Source organism: Sorex fumeus, unplaced genomic scaffold, assembly GCF_029834395.1.
Source record: "Sorex fumeus unplaced genomic scaffold, SorFum_2.1 ptg000072l, whole genome shotgun sequence".
In the NCBI taxonomy this organism is placed as follows: Eukaryota; Metazoa; Chordata; class Mammalia; order Eulipotyphla; family Soricidae; genus Sorex; species Sorex fumeus.
The window spans coordinates 48,562,226-48,578,353 of record NW_026606129.1 but is presented as its reverse complement, the minus strand read 5'-3'; the positions used below and the strand labels follow the sequence as shown (position 1 = coordinate 48,578,353).

The 16,128-nt window shown below is 55.8% G+C and overlaps 1 protein-coding gene across 2 annotated transcripts in view; it reads left to right on the top strand.

The window, feature by feature from the left end:
• Positions 1-15,906, top strand: part of SCAP (SREBF chaperone) — a 54,775-nt gene extending 38,869 nt beyond the window's left edge. Inside the window, exons 4-23 of one of the 2 annotated variants that reach the window (XM_056129165.1) lie at positions 5,092-5,249; positions 5,842-6,062; positions 6,204-6,309; positions 7,134-7,306; positions 7,653-7,779; positions 9,374-9,486; positions 10,476-10,570; positions 11,249-11,347; positions 11,428-11,646; positions 12,145-12,521; positions 12,846-13,034; positions 13,110-13,311; positions 13,388-13,503; positions 13,600-14,122; positions 14,191-14,276; positions 14,577-14,659; positions 14,767-14,924; positions 15,048-15,128; positions 15,250-15,456; positions 15,538-15,906. In XM_056129165.1, the coding sequence (XP_055985140.1) occupies positions 5,092-5,249; positions 5,842-6,062; positions 6,204-6,309; positions 7,134-7,306; positions 7,653-7,779; positions 9,374-9,486; positions 10,476-10,570; positions 11,249-11,347; positions 11,428-11,646; positions 12,145-12,521; positions 12,846-13,034; positions 13,110-13,311; positions 13,388-13,503; positions 13,600-14,122; positions 14,191-14,276; positions 14,577-14,659; positions 14,767-14,924; positions 15,048-15,128; positions 15,250-15,456; positions 15,538-15,783 (3,579 nt within the window). In that variant the 3' untranslated portion in view covers positions 15,784-15,906. Of the gene's footprint in view, positions 1-5,091; positions 5,250-5,841; positions 6,063-6,203; positions 6,310-7,133; positions 7,307-7,652; positions 7,780-9,373; positions 9,487-10,475; positions 10,571-11,248; positions 11,348-11,427; positions 11,647-12,144; positions 12,522-12,845; positions 13,035-13,109; positions 13,312-13,387; positions 13,504-13,596; positions 14,123-14,190; positions 14,277-14,576; positions 14,660-14,766; positions 14,925-15,047; positions 15,129-15,249; positions 15,457-15,537 lie in introns of both variants that reach the window. The other variant, XM_056129164.1, reaches the window with a different exon arrangement.
• Positions 15,907-16,128: the final 222 nt, after the last annotated feature.

Sequence of the window (16,128 nt, the reverse complement as noted above, 5' to 3'; positions counted from 1 at the left end):
TGGCCAGGACAACCTCTGAGCATCCCTAGTGAAAGTTCTGTCATCACAGTCGCTGCACCATTTGATATTTGTAGGGGCAACTAAGTTTCTCATATTTCTTAAGTCCTGTTTTGTCCTTGGGCTGGAGCGATAGCACAGCGGGTAGGGCATTCGCCTTGCACGCAGCCAGCATGGCCGACCTGAGTTCAATTCCTCCGCCCCTCTTGGAGAGCCCGGCAAGCTACCGAGAGTATCTCGCCCGCACGGCAGAGCCTGGCAAACTACCTGTGGCGTATCCGATATGCCAAATACAGTAACAAGTCTCACGATGGAGATGTTACTGGGCCCGCTCGAGCAAATCGATGAATAACGGGAGGACTGTGACTGTGACTGTGATTTTACCCTTATAGTGCAGGCACCTAAATAGAATAGTTCTGGTTTGGTTTTGTTTTGGGAGAGTGGGAGTTGAGTGTCACACTCAGAAATGCTTAGGGGCTATTCCAAGTTGGTGCTATGCCAGGGATAGAATCTGGGGCTCCAGTATGCAAAGCATGTGCTCCAACCCCTGTTTTGTTTAGTTTTGTTTTAATTACTTACACAGTTAAGGAAGCTGGTGCCCAAGATTACGAGGTTACTCAGTTACTTAAAACTTCAGGTCTCCTAACCTGCTTCCTCTGACCAGTACTTCTCAACCTTTTTTCAACCATGGCCTTCATCTGCCCTGTTGCCCCCACCTCAATCTCCCCACAGCCCATCAATTGCCCTTTAGATGGTTTTGTGTTGTTGTTGGTTTTGTTTGTTTGTTTGTTTGTTTTGTATTTTAGTTTTTGGGCCACACCTGGCAATGCTTAGGGGTCAGTCCTGGCTCTGACTCAGGAACCACTCCTGGCAGTGCTCAGGGAGACCACATGGGATACTGGGGGTCGAATCCCAGTCAGGTGCACGCAAGGCAAGTGCCTTACCCACTGTACTATTGCTCCAGCCCCATGCCCCTCAGTTTGATGCCATGCCCTCCCCACCACATGTAATGTGATTTTTCACTTTGACTTCTTTGGGGTATCCTGGGCATGCACAGGGGATCATCTGAATTTCCCGGTTGAGAAACACTGTTCTCGCCAGCTGTCTCACAGCACAGGTGTAAATGAGGAAGAAACTGTCTCCAGTTGCAGGACTCAGGAGTAGGCTCTCACTCACTCGCTGTAACTAGAGCCCGGTTGGAGTCTCACAGCATGGCTAACCTGTCTCCGAGCCTTCAGCCTGCCTGCTGGTGGATGGCAGAGATTCCCTTCCCATGTGATGCTTTGCTGCTGCACTTGCTAAGTCTCTTACTGAAGGAGAGGAAGCCAAGGGTGGGAACAGTGCGTCTCTGACAGTCATTCACACTGCTTCCATTTTCCTTGTTGGGCATTGTAGACAGTAGGTAAACTTGGCTGTGCAGTTGCTGATCTAGATTTCCATCTGGTATGACACAGCTGTACGTGAAATCAGTGGGAAGTACACCCAGACTTCAGAGGGTTCTGTCCAGGAAGTCGGGTAACATGGCCTGGTGCTGGCAGAAAGTTCAGTACGTTCTTGTCCCAACTTGAGCATTAGCTCCCTCTGGGACCTTCTTGGCTCAGACTTTTTACCTTCACAGACTTCTCCATGTGGTTGTACTGCTTAATGGAACTAATGTTCCCAATTCCATTAAGGAAGCCCATTGGTAGATGTTTCGTGCCATTTGGAATTCAGAGAACCTGATGTGTAGTCCTGACTGTTGTCTTATTTGTTGCTGAGTTCTCTTAAGCTTCTCTACAACCTCAGTTTGCTGGGGTGATGGTAGTCAGTAGGTGCACAAAATAATTGAGGGCTAGGGATTTTCCCATTTTCTTCCTTTCTGGTGGGATCCCCATTCCCTGTAGGATAGACAGGAAAAAGAGGCTTTGCTGTGGTCACCTGGTATTGTGCAGCACAGTGGGTTACCTGTCTCACTACCATTCACGGACTATGATCACCGCAGAGGCAAAGGAAAGAATGCTCAGTTACGTGGAGCATGCAGTGTCTGGGGGTCACATCCACACCTGGCAGTGCTTGGGGATTCACGCGGACCGGCAGTTGAACCCGGGATCTCACATAGACAGGGCATTGCTTTGCCACTCAAGTCTCATTCTCAGCTCTCAGTTTCCCTTTTGATTTCCTGATAGTGGCTGTATTAACAATAGCCATCTTGCTAATAATTATTAGTTATATTATTTTGATTTGGTTTTGGTGTTTGGGTCACTCTTGGCGGTGCTCAGCGAAGGATCATACTGTGCCAGGGATTGAACCCTGTAGTATGTGAACTCAAGCTCTTGCCACCATTTTACCAGCTCTGTGTTCTTGCTTCATTCAGCCTGCATCTGTGTACATGCGGGGGGTGGGGGAGAGGGGGGGAGGGAGAGGAAGATGGAGAGAGGGAGAAAGAGATGAGAGTGAGCAGAAATACCTACCTGTATTCATCCCAGTCCTATGGGTGCTTTCTGCATGGCTTCACTGCTACTCTGAGAGTGAAAAACGATGGAAAAGTAGGAGGCTCAGGCATTGAGAGCACAGCACAAAGTGCTCTCTCTCTCTCTCTCTCTCTCTCCCCCCCCCACCCCCCGCATGTACACAGATGCAGGATGACTTAGCAGCTTTCCTTAGCTAAGCCATATGGTCCCTGTGGGACCCCTAGAATTTTCTAAGGGGCCACAGGTGAGCATCACATAAATAGGGAACCATGGCACAATATTAGGGAGCCAAGGGGCTGGAGAGATAGCACAGCGGGTAGGTGTTTGCCTTGTACGCAGCCGACCTGGGTTTGATTCCCAGCATCCGATATGGTCCCCTGAGCACCGCCAGGAGTAACTCCTGAGTGCAGAGCCAGGAGTAATCCCTGTGCATCGCCAGGTGTGACCCAAAAAGCAAAACAAACAAACAAACAAAAAAACAATATTAGGGAGCCAACCAGTAGGACAGGGGAGTGACAGGAAGAAAATGAAGTTGGAAGGGGGTCACAGTCAGACACAGGTTGAGAAGCAGTGACCTGGAGGACAGACGAAGCTATACCACCAAGTCTGACCACAAGGAGAAGACAGAAAGGTTAGTTTAAAAGTACAGCGGCTCTGGAGCGATAGTGCAGGCATGTAGGATGTTCATCTTGCATGTACCCAGCCTGGGTTCAGTCACCCCATATGGTCCCTCAAGTGCCACCAGGAGTCATCCCTGAGTGTAGAGTCAAGACTTTGTCTTGAATACAGCTGAGTGTGGTCCCAGAATTTAAAAAATTATTTTAAATGTAAAATAACTCTAGTGGGACCAGAGGCATAGTACAGCAGGGTGGGGGCTTGCCTTGCAGGTCGCCAACCCAGGTTAGTGTTGCAGTCCACAGGTGTTTCCCCACAGCTGAGTGCGGCCCCAAAACAGAGTGGAATAAGTGCAGTGGGGTCGGAGAGAGAGCTCTCAGGCATGCTCTGGCACTGCTAGGTCCCCTGAGCACCAGCAGCCAAACCACACAAAGCAAGCAAACAAAAGAGTAAGCTGTTTGGTTCTGAAGTATGTTGTTTCCGTTTTGAAATGGTCCAAATAGCCCTGGGGGTAGACTAGAGGCCCCAGACGCTGTCACCTCCAGGACTGGTTCCACTGCAGGCCCAAGGTTCTACTGCACGGGCTCTGGGAGCCCAAGGAGGGAGTTGGGGGTCAGGAGGGTCAAGGGTGGAGGGGGGGTGAAAGTCTGAAAGTCGCAGGTGTGCTGGGAGGGGCTCCTCGCTCCCCTGCTGTCCTTGGACTGTTTGGGGCTGGAGGACTCAGCCAGCGTGGCGGTCTCAGGCAGCCTGAGTGGGGCGGCCGTATCCCCGGCAGCGAGCTATAGAGCAGGAGACGCAGGAGGGGCAGCCTCGTGTGCTCGGAGCCCTCCCAGGGAGAGGGTTGTTTCAGGTGGTACTTCGTGCTCAGCGTCCTGGCTCCCGCCTCTGGGCCTCAGTGTCCCGCGGGGATCCATGGCCTGCTTTCCCTCTGCAGCTCGGGTGGCCTGTCCCGTGTCAGGGACGCTTAGGCTGTCCTGTCTACTGTCACGCCCCACGCAGCTGTCAGAGCCGCTCCCCGCCTCCTGCTCAGCTCTCAGTGCCACAGCAGGACCCCCACCTAGCCTCCCCGCCCTGGCTCTCGCCCCGCCACAGCCATTCTAGCCCTAGTTTGGGGGAGTGCGCGGTGCCACCCGGGCCTAGAGTGACCCTTCAGCTGTCCTCTGTGAAGCACCGTGGTCCCTCATGCACTGACTCCTCTATCCTTGAGGATACATGGCAGGCTCCAGCCAGGAGAGTGTGTGGTGTTTGCGCAGGTGACCTGAGTCCTTGCTGTGCCCTGCAGGACCGGGAACTGCAGCACCTTGCTGCCCGGGACTGTGGCACTCTATGAAGTGGGTGCCACGCTCTTGCTCACACTCTATCTTCACCTGTGTATGCCGAGTGCTCGTGTTGCTGTGGAGCGTGCATGTTGAGTGCTCAGGGGGATTGCCCCCCTTCACGAGACGGAAAGGAAGTTCAGAGAAGCCTGTGGGTTTCCAAGGGTCGGGGGTTGCTCAGAGGGCTGAGGGCTCAGAGGGCTCCGGGAGCCCTGGGCCAGCCCCCAGCGCTGCAGCGTCCCGCTCTCCAGGTGTGGCCCCAGAGCAAAAGAATCAGTAGAGTAAATCTGGGTCTTTTGCTCTTCAGGCACCACCGCCCGGCCAGTGCTTCCACTCAGGGGCCAGGCACCATCTTTTGGCAACCTGACAGGTTCTTATGGGGTTGGCAGGTATTTTTCATAAAAGGCTAAGTAATGGTTTAGGTTTTAGGAATCACACGGTCTCTGTTGAGCCCTGCAGTATGTGTGAGCATCAGTGGTCTGGTCGCACTCCTTAGTAGCTGTGTGCTGGTGCTTGTGGGTTAGTGACTGAAATGGGCCAGAGTGGGGGAGAGGAAGGGGGTCATTCAGGACCAGCAGCAGCTTGCACCTGCCCTCCTGTCTGCCAACTGGTCCCTGCTCTGCGTGGACAAAGCTCACTTTACCTTTTCTGAGTCCGGGCTTGTGTTTCCCTGTGCCAGGCTGACCTCTCTCTCCTGCTCCTTTCTTTGGCAGTACGTGGGTGCCCCTGTGGCCTATATCCAGCAAATATTTGTGAAGTCGTCAGTGTCTCCTTGGCACAAGAACTTGCTGGCAGTTGATGTGTTCCGCTCACCTCTGTCCCGGGCTTTCCAGCTGGTAGAGGAGATCCGCAACCACGTGCTGCGAGACAGGTACCCTGCTCGGGGACCCAGCCTCCGCGTTCACTCTCACCTGAGGCAGGAGCAACCTCCTGTGGGGCTTCATCGAGCCTATCAGAGGAGGAGGTGTGGTGGGCCAGCCTGCGGGCACACTTGGCTGCTACGGCCCACCCCAGGCTCTGAGGAGGCGCTCACTAAGGGCTCGATGTTCACGTCCACTGGGTGAATCACCTGCTCTCCTGAGCCCTATGAGGGGGCTACAGGGCAGTGAGGGGACCTCAGGCCCAGCCCAGGGGCTCTAGGAGGACACTGGCTTTGTACGTAGTCTCACTGCTAGATTTTAGCTAAGGTTTTGTCAAGCATTTCTGTGAAAGAAATGAACCCCATTAATTATCACCCTACCCCCTCTTCCCACTGACTTGACCAAAGGGTGAGTGGGTGGCATAGACTGCTCGCAGAACTCCTCTCCCTGAGGCTCTCTAGAGGTCAGCCAGCCATGTGGGGGGTGAGGGGAGGTGTTGGTTTTTGACCCAGGGGCCATCTTCCTGCTGCCCAGGCCCCAGCAGTGTCCAGGAAGGCCCATGCTGGTACATGCAGCAGGGGACTTCTCCTGTGTCCTGTGCAGTGCTGGGAGCAGGAGCCTGGAGGAGGTGTGCCTGCAGGTGACAGACCTGCTGCCAGGCCTCAGGAAGTTCCGGAATCTTCTCCCCGAGCATGGCTGCCTGCTGCTGTCCCCTGGGAACTTCTGGCAGAATGATCGGGAACGCTTTCATGCTGATCCAGACATCATCAGGACCATCCACCAGCATGAACCCAAAACCCTGCAGACCTCGGCGACGCTCAAAGGTATCCCAGGAACCTCCAGGACGATGCCCTCGAGCGGGCTTAGCCTTGTTTCCAGAGTGGGAGGCAGCGGGTGGAGCAGGGACAGTGGCTGCTCTGCCCTCACAGTGGCCGTGTGTGTGTGTGTGTGTGTTACTCCTGCAGACTTGCTGTTTGGCGTGCCCGGAAAGTACAGCGGGGTGAACCTGTACACACGGAAGAGGATGGTCTCCTACACTATCACTCTGGTCTTCCAGCGCTACCACACCAAGTAAGGGCCGCCGTGCTCTGCACTTCTGAATGGCCCAGAGTGGGCCCTGCTCTAGGGAGAGTGTCCAGATTGGGGCCAGAGCCAATAGGTAGGGCACTTGCCTTACCCGTGGCTGACCCAGGTTCAATCCCTGGCGCCATATGGTCCCCCAAGTACTGCCAGGAGTAATTCCTTACCACAGAGCCAGGAATAACCCCTGAGCACCACCAGGTGTGCATGCACCCTCCCCCAGAGAAACTGTCCAGACTGTCAATGCTCCCAACCCCAGAACTTGCGATATAAAAAATTAGTATTCTTGGGGCCAGAGAGTACAGGGTTAAGACACATGCCTTGCACACTCCAGCTCCGGCATGGTCCCTCAAGTCTCCCTAGAGATTGTTCCTAAGCACAGCACCAGGAATAAGCCCAGAGCACCTCTGGGTGTGACCCAAACACCCTCTCCATACCTGTTCACACAACCCCTCTTCACACACACACACACACACACACACACACACACACACACTCAGAAGAAGAGATTATGTCCCTCAGACTCAAGAGCACTGCTGCTCGTGTCTTAGCAGAGATGACCTGACAGCTGGGTAAGGGTTCACCCAGAGGCAATAGAGTTCTCAGTGGCACTGCAGACAGACCCTTGCCTCCCCACCCAGCTGTGCAGTCAGGCTCCTGAGCTAGCCTGACTGCTCTGTCACTGTCCCGATGCCCCAGGGGGAGTCTGTCAAGACACACCAGAGAAGCTTCCTCCAAGCCCTGCTGCATCCTCCTTCCAGAGTCTGTCTCTGGACCGAGAGGGACAGTCCATTTCCCCCATCACCCCTGACCAGGTTCCTGGACAGCCTGCGGGCCCGCCTGATGCTCCTGCACCCCAGCCCCAACTGCAGCCTCCGGGCGGAGAGCCTAGTCCACGTGCACTTCAAGGAGGAGATTGGCATCGCCGAGCTCATCCCCCTCGTGACCACCTACATCATCCTGTTTGCCTACATCTACTTCTCTACTCGTAGGTCCATGCTGGGGCTGGGCCCCTCTTGTGCCGCGTGCCTCTGGGGCCTTTTCAGGCACAGATAAGAGAATTCACCCGCTGGGCACAAGAGCCACCGTCCTTGGCTGAGTCTTGGGCTTAAGCAAGTCTAGGACTCCTCTTGCTTTTCCTGGGTTCGGGTTCCCAAAAATTGTGCCATGTCCTCACTGGGAAGTGTACAGGACTGCACTTTTGGTCAAACCAGGGGCTCCCCTTCATTATTGGGGTGCACTTTGCTCCTAGAGGACCTCTGTTAAGGGGGCCTGTTTTTGGCAGGGACTTCTTGGAGGAGCTACTGTCCTGATGTGTCCTCTCTCCCCTCCAGGCAAGATCGACATGGTCAAGTCCAAGTGGGGGCTGGCTCTAGCCGCTGTGGTCACGGTGCTCAGCTCGCTGCTCATGTCTGTGGGGCTCTGCACTCTCTTCGGCCTGACTCCCACCCTCAATGGCGGGTAGGTGTTGTTGTCCTGTGTACATGCACACACACACAGACACGCACACACACACCCCCCAGGTTCATTGGGCCATGGGCTCAGCTGTTAGGACACAGAGCCCTGTACTTTGGCATTTGACCTACCCTCATACTTGCTGTTATTGTGTCTTCACAGTTATTTCAATATTTCAGAGGTAGCATTTCTAAATTACCTGGTATGCACGTGGATATAAAATACACAGTGTTTATTTTGTATTAATATATATCATGTGTAATATATATTATATATAATAATACACATTGGGCTACACTAGCACATGACAGGGACAAATGGAGACATTACTGGCGCCCACTCGAGCAAATCGATGATTAACGGGAAGTCGTATCTGTGTGCCTATGGTCATGTTTTGCTTATATGGGGTGCACTGCATGCACATGTTGATATGTGATGCATATGTGTGTGCATATGTGTATTGTGGATGTATGTATTATATACATGAATGCTGCTCTTGTATGGCTTAAGCCACAGATGATTATGAGGTAGAAAAAAATTTTGTTTTATTATTAAAACATTTAAATACCCCATAAAACAGATCATTTTTAGAATAAGTCTTTTAAAAGACTTTTCACCTTTCCACAGTTTGTTTTCCCTGGCCCTTTCTCTCTAACATTCCTTCCCTGGTTTTTCCTCAACTCCAACTCAGCCCTGCCCACCTGTCTAAGAATCACTGTCATTCATGGAAGGTTCATGGAAGGGACTAAAATGTCTGTGTCTGGTTTCTGTTACATTTCTCTTGGGGCGGTGGGGGTTTGAGGTAAATACAGGACTTCCCAGGCAGTGCTCAGCCCAGGGCCCCCACTGGTTCTCAGCCAGCCTGGTTCGATGCAGGGGCTCAAGGATGTGGTGCTGCTTGGACCCAGCAGTGGCAGTGATTGCCCAGGCCATGCCAGCAGTCATGTTCCTAGGGGTTCTTGTGAGTCTGTACGGTGCCAGGGATCTGACCAGGCATACACTGGACATGTACCTAGCGGCTGTACTGTCTCCCAGCCCTTTTCCTTTCCTTGCTTCAACAGCAGCTGCTCCTTTCTTGCCCCAGGCGGTGTTCACTTTCCCACATTGCCCTTCGGAATCTCCCTTTCTTTCTCCACATAGGAGCCTGGCACCCTCTGTGACTCATCCCCCTCTCCAAGCCCTCGCTTAAGCCAGCAGACCGTGAGAGGAGGAGGGTTTCCTTAGAAAAGGCTGTTCCTGGGCCTCCCTCCCTCCTGTCAGCCTGGATGACAGTCTGGCCTGGGAAGCCAGGGGAGCTGCTGTAACCTGGTACCTGGGCAGCTAGAGATTTGCCTCACCTAATTCTACCTTCCCCACACCGAGTGTGCTAGTGGGTTGAAACAGGACAGACTTATGCCCTGGGAAGGCTTTGAAGCAGCTGAAAGTTGTGTGGAAGGAGGCTTATTGAGTGCTGGGCGAGAAGGTCAGATTTCTGCCCTGTGCATTGGCGGGGGGGGGGGGGGGGGGGTGGTCATTCATCAGGGGCCCAGGCTCTGAGAACCAGCTATATGTTGAGGACCTTCTTCAGCACTGTCTTCACCCTCTCCCTCTCTATCCTCAGCGAGATTTTCCCCTACCTTGTGGTAGTTATTGGGTTAGAGAACGTGTTGGTGCTCACCAAGTCAGTGGTCTCGACCCCAGTGGACCTTGAGGTGAAACTCCGCATCGCCCAAGGTAAGTGTGTTGTGTGTGCACGCTTGCTCATTCATTAAAACAAAGGAGAGTATGCTCTGAGGACTGTTCTTGGTCCTGGTTAGTATGTCAGAAAGATCAGACGAGGATCAGAGCGGTAGTACAATGGGTAGGACCTTTGCCTTGCATGTTGCAACCTGGGTTCGATCCCCGGCATCCCATATGGTCCCTTGAGCATCCCAGGAGTAATTCCTGAGTGCAGGAGTAACCCCTGAACATCACCAAGTGTGACCTAAAAAGCAAAAAAAGGGAAAAAGCAGATGAGACTTATCCAGGCTGGCACCTGGTGTCTTCTCTTTCCACCTCACCCCATTCCCTAGGCCCAGCCCCCTAGGACTAGCCACTCAAGAGAGGGTCCTCCTCAGCTGGCAGAAAAGCCCCCCTGTGGCCTCAGTTGCAGGAATTGTGGATCCTGTGAAGTGAAGGAACGAGCCTAGGCCTCAAAGTCACTCTTGCACATCCAGATCCTAAGCCTTACCTGTGAACATTGACGCTGGGGTGGGCCACTCATTGATTGCAGGCCTCTGTGCGCTTCTAGAACAACCTCACCCTAGATGTTCAGAGGAAAAGGAAAAATGTCTGGAAAATGGCTCTTCCACTCCAGTCAGTTAGGGCCCTCCATGTTGAGCCAAGTGACAGCCTACAGGAGTGTGCCCTGGGGAGGGTGTCAGAAAGAGCACGGTCGCTCTTGTCCCTCAGCCATTGTACTGCTCTGAGGGAGCTGTGCAGTGTGCAGAGGCTCACTGCTCTGGTGGGTTGTGCTTGGCTCTCGGCTTTGCTCATTTCAACCCTCACGAAGACTGCCCAGTACCCTGCAGGCTACCAGGGCAGCTTCGTGGAGCCCGAGCTTTGGCCATGTCCTGAAGGTGGCCTCAGAAGGCCGGTATCTTCCCCCAGAGCCAGCTACGACCACAGGGATGTGCGGTCCTGCAGCTGGAAGAGGCCAGGTATTGATCTATTCTTCTCTGTAGGTCTCAGTAATGAGAGCTGGTCCATCATGAAGAACATGGCCACAGAGCTGGGCATCATCCTCATTGGTTACTTCACCCTGGTGCCTGCCATCCAGGTAAGATCTGGGGCCTGCTGCCGAGCTCCCCAGCAGTGCCGTCATTGTACCAGCTGCAAGTGTGTGTGGACCATTCTGGGAGCTGTGGGCCAAATGGAATCGGGTCCCAGGATTTTCTCCCAGAGGCCTCGGCACACCCTGGGAACATGAGAACTGACCACCTCTGGGCTGCTCATGCTCCATACGGTGTGTCTGAGGTCTTGGTCCGTATCAGGAGAGGAACATGGAAATCTGAGCCAGAGCTTAGAGAGCAGAGGAAAACCCCGTTATCTTTTTAAGGGCAGAATTCCCTCCTCCTTCATCAGCCTTGTGTGGTTACTCATCAGAGGATTTTTTGAGAGCTCCGAAGGGATCAGGGTCAGGGATAGGGGCCTCCTCTCCAGAAGGTCAGCGGATTGGGGAGGGAGCACGTCCTCCATCCATCCTCGGCATCCAGGTGGGGGGGTTCTCTGCTGCCCCCTGGTGGGGAGAGAGGGAAAGGGGAGCACTGCCTCCACAGCCACAGGCAAATTGATATGGACACAAGCACGTGCACAGCCATTACCACGCCCCTGCCTGCCCTGCCCTCCTGTCAGAAGCAGATGCCAATGCAGATGCCCAGTGGGGCCCTGCAGCCAGGGAGCAGCTCTCCCAGGTGTTGGCTGCAAGGTCATGTGGCCTCATTTGCTCTCATTCCAGGAGTTCTGTCTCTTTGCTGTTGTGGGGCTGGTGTCTGACTTCTTCCTCCAGATGCTATTTTTCACCACAGTCCTGTCCATTGACATCCGCCGCATGGAGGTAGGTGGGGGCTGCCCCTTCTCCACAGCCCTGTGTGGGCAGCCTCCGGGCCAAGGCACTGACCACTGCACCCCCAACAGCTGGCGGACCTGAACAAGCGGTTGCCCCCTGAGGCCTGCCTGCCCCCGACTAAGCCGGTGGGGCGGCAGGCGCGCTTTGAGAGACAACTGGCTGTGCGACCTTCCACGCCCCACACCATCACACTGCAACCATCTTCCTTCCGAAACCTGAGGCTCCCCAAGCGGCTGCGTGTTGTCTACTTCCTGGCCAGAACTCGTCTGGCCCAGCGTCTCATCATGGTACTTTTCTCCCCAGCCCTCTGTGGGATTTTGCTCGGTTTCCCTGTAAATTCTGCACTTTGCCTTGGAGTTGGGGTGGGGCACACGGTATGTGTGTGTGGCAGGGGGTGGTGGGGGAGGTAAGAAAATGCCAGGAGCAGGACTGGTTACCCACCACAGAGGCCCCCACAGAACTAGGATAGGGGCTTCCCGGAACAACTAGGCACTGACCTCTGACCCGTGCTCACCAGTCCATCTGAAATGAAGGCTAGGGCAAGGAAGTGCTCTGGCCAGTCCAGCGGTGTGGCCCTGATCCAGGCCAGAAACCCCCCAAACCTGACCATGGGAAGGGAGTTGTGTCCCTCATTGATAGTTGGCCCGCATGGAAGGGGGAGGACTTCAGGATGCACAGGAAGAACAGATTGGGGCCTGTGTCCTCTTCCAGTCCCAGGCCTGAGGTCCACAGCTATTGGGGTGAGGGGTTCCTAGATCCCACTGAGCTCCTGATGCCCCCTGCAGGCTGGCACCGTGGTGTGGATTGGCATCCTCGTTTACACAGACCCAGCAGGGCTGCGCACTTACCTCGCTGCCCAGGTGACGGAGCAGAGCCCGCTGGGGGAGGCCGCCCTGGCTCCCGTTCCAGTGCCTGGTGGTGTGCTGCCTGCTGGCCCCCCGGCCCCTGCCTTCTCCATCTTCCCACCTGAGGCCCCTAAGATACCTGAGAACCAGACATTGGCAGGGGAGCTTCCAGAGCCTGGGGGGCCACCAGAGGGTGTCCACGACAGCCCAGTCCCAGAGGTGACCTGGGGGCTGGAGGATGAGGAACTTTGGAGGAAATTGTCCTTCCGCCATTGGCCAACACTCTTCAGCTACTACAACATCACACTGGCCAAGAGGTGAGTTGAGCAGTGTCAGCTGCCTCCACTTCCGTTGGTGTGCCAGCTCTGGGCCCATGCATCCTTTCCCTCAGATGGGAGACCCTCTGCTTTGAGTTCTACAGCCTTTCCATGTCATTAAAAACCCACTTGTGAGGCAGGCACCAGGGCTCCAAGCAGCTGCCAGCAGTGGCCCTGGATCCTTTTTCTGGGGGCTCCTGCTGGGGTGTGGGGGTGGACTCTTGTCTCCTCACCTCACCATGCTGGGAAGATGGTAGGAGGCAGGTTGGGATGTGGAGGCCGGAGCGGGGAGGGTCCTTCTGAGAGTTCCCCATCTGGTTCCAGGTATATCAGCCTCCTGCCTGTCATCCCAGTCACACTCCGCCTAAACCCCCGGGAGGCCCTGGAGGGGCGGCACCCTCAGGACAGCCGCAGCGCCTGGCCCCCTCTGGGACCCCAGCCTGGTGGGCTCTGGGAGGCCGGCCCCAAGGGTCCAGGCATGGCGCAGGCGCACAGAGACATCACCCTGTACAAGTAAGACCCACGGGGATGGGGTGGGGGCGGGCCAGGGCCTCGGTGTACTTCACGCTCCCACCTCACCCTGCGCAGGGTGGCAGCTCTTGGCCTGGCCGCAGGCATTGTGCTCGTGCTACTGCTGCTCTGCCTCTACCGGGTACTCTGCCCGCGCAACTACGGGCAGCCCGGGGCTGGGCCTGGCCGGCGGCGGCGCGGAGAACTGCCCTGCGATGACTATGGTTACACACCGCCAGAGACAGAGATCGTGCCGCTGGTACTGCGCGGACATCTTATGGTGAGCTGGGGTCCCCAGGGGCTGGCCACCAGCAGTGCCCTGCTCACACCCACACCTGCCCATGCCACCTCCACAGGACATCGAGTGTCTGGCCAGTGATGGCATGCTGCTGGTGAGCTGCTGCTTGGCCGGCCACGTCTGCGTGTGGGACGCTCAGACCGGGGACTGCCTTACGCGCATCCCACGCCCAGGGTAGGTGGAGGTGCCACCTGACTTCTTGCTCATCCCGCATCCTGTGCCTCCCCCCCCAACCCCCAATACTATCCATGCTTTTTGGGCCCCCAGCAGGCAGCGGCGGGACAGTGGCGTTGGCAGCGTGTTCGAGGCTCAGGAGAGCTGGGAACGGCTGTCAGATGGTGGGAAAGGTGGCCCAGAAGAAGCCGGCGATAGCCCTCTGCTGCGGCACCGCTCCCAGGACGCTGCTCCTCCTTCCCTCTTCGGGGACCAGCCAGACCTCACCTGCTTGATCGATACCAACTTTTCTGCGCAGCTACAGCCCCCCGACCCTGCCCAGCCTGAGCCCCGGCATCGGGTGGGCTGTGGCCGCACCTGTGACACCCCAGGCTATGACTTCAGCCGCCTGGTGCAGCGGGTGTACCAGGAGGAGGGGCTGGCTTCTGTCCACACCCCAAGCCTGCGTCCCCCTTCTCCTGGGCTCACAGCACCCCAAACCCTTGAGGATGAGGGGGGCTCTTCTCTTGAGAAGGGTTCCCTTCCCCTTACCTGGGCCCCCAGTGCAGATGGCTCCATCTGGAGCCTGGAGCTTCAGGGCAGTCTCATCGTGCTGGGACGGAGCAGTGGCCGGCTGGAGGTGGGCAGAGGGGCCGGAAGGGTGGGGCGGGGGGAGCTGGCCTTGGCTCATGGGCACTGGGCTTGTAGGTGTGGGATGCCATCGAGGGCATGATGCGCTGCAGCAGTGAAGAGGTCTCCTCGGGCATCACAGCCCTTGTCTTCCTGGACAGAAGGTGAGCCGCGTCTCCACTGCGACTCAGCTTCCCTCCTTTCATAGAGGGTAGAAGGCCTTAGAAGGCCAGTGCTGTGATGTGAGGGAGCACATATGAGGCTCACCCGCCTCATGAGTTCTAAGCCCCAGGCTTTATTAAGCCTGTCCTTCCCTGGGCAAGTCTCCGGGCTGTGGGGGTTCCTATCTTCACTCCCTTGGTGGTTTTTAGAGCCCCCATCTCTGGTGTTTGCTGGGAGCAGAGACCATGCAGTGGTTGGCCCTGAGACAGGGAGAGCCACTTTGCAGTGCTGTTCTCTTCCAGGATCGTGGCTGCCCGCCTCAATGGCTCCCTCGACTTCTTCTCCTTGGAGACGCACACAGCCCTTAGCCCGCTGCAGTTCCGAGGTCAGAGGGCCTGGGCTGGGAAGGGTCTGCAGCCACTGGGTGAAGTACAGGGCCTTCCTGCCTGCAAGGTGCTTCCAGAGACCCCTCATTTGGCTTGTTGTTCCTAGGACGGGGTAATTCCCCTACATCCCCCATGTACAGCAGTGGGGACACGGTGGCCTGTCGCCTGACACACACAGTACCCTGTGCACACCAGAAGCCCATCACAGCCCTGAAGGCTGCTGCGGGACGTCTTGTGACTGGAAGCCAAGATCATACCCTGAGAGTGAGTATCAGGGAGCGGAGCATTTGGGGGTCAGTCAGGGAAGGCTTGCATTGTCCTGAAAAGGATTCTGTGGCCCCCATGAGATTTGGGCAACCCCAGAAAGTAGCTCTTGTCTTGTTCTAGGTGTTCCGTCTGGAGGACTCGTGCTGCCTCTTTACCCTGCAGGGCCACTCAGGGGCCATCACGAGTGTGTACATAGACCAGGTAAGGGGCCAGGCGGGCTGCAGGGGGTGCCAGGTACCAGGCGGAGTGAAGACTCCCAAGCCCAGGACACAAGAACTGTCCTGTCATCAGTGACACAGCTTCCTTGGGACTGTCCCTCCAGACTATGGTGCTGGCCAGTGGAGGACAGGACGGAGCCATCTGCCTGTGGGACGTGCTGACAGGCAGCCGAGTCAGCCACATGTTTGCGCACCGTGGGGATATCACCTCTCTCACCTGTACCACCTCCTGCATCATCAGCAGCGGCCTGGATGACCTCATCAGCATCTGGGACCGCAGCACAGGCATTAAGCTCTACTCAATTCAGCAGGTAGGTGCCCCCCAACCCCCAGTATTCTCATGACTTAGAGTAGACTTCAGACACTTGAGCTCACCCTCTCCTTGCCTCCAGGACCTGGGCTGTGGTGCGAGCTTGGGGGTCATCTCAGACAACTTGCTGGTGACCGGCGGCCAGGGCTGTGTCTCCTTTTGGGACCTGAACTACGGGGACCTGTTACAGACAGTCTACCTGGGGAAGAGCAGCGAGGCCCAGCCTGCCCGCCAGATCCTGGTGCTGGACAATGCGGCTATCGTCTGCAACTTTGGCAGTGAGCTCAGTCTGGTGTACGTGCCCTCTGTGTTGGAGAAGCTGGACTGAGGGGGCTGTCCACACCCTCTGGGCTGCGGGGCTGCCCTGTGGCCATGCACTGGACTTAAACTTGGGGAGGAGCAGAGGCTTCAGGATGCTGCCTTGTGATTGTAATATTAAATTTTTTTTTTTTTTTAAAAACCTCATCTGTCAAGGACCTTTTGAGCCATTTGCATCTTCACAGTGTTTCCAAAATCTGGGAGCTGGGTTAGGCCGGCAAGATACCCGTGACGTATTAGATATGCCAAACATGGTAACAATCGTCACAATGGAGACGTTACTGGGCCCGCTCGAGCAAAACTGATGAAAAACGGAGGACAGTGACAGTGACCATCCAAATAAGGCTGCGACTAA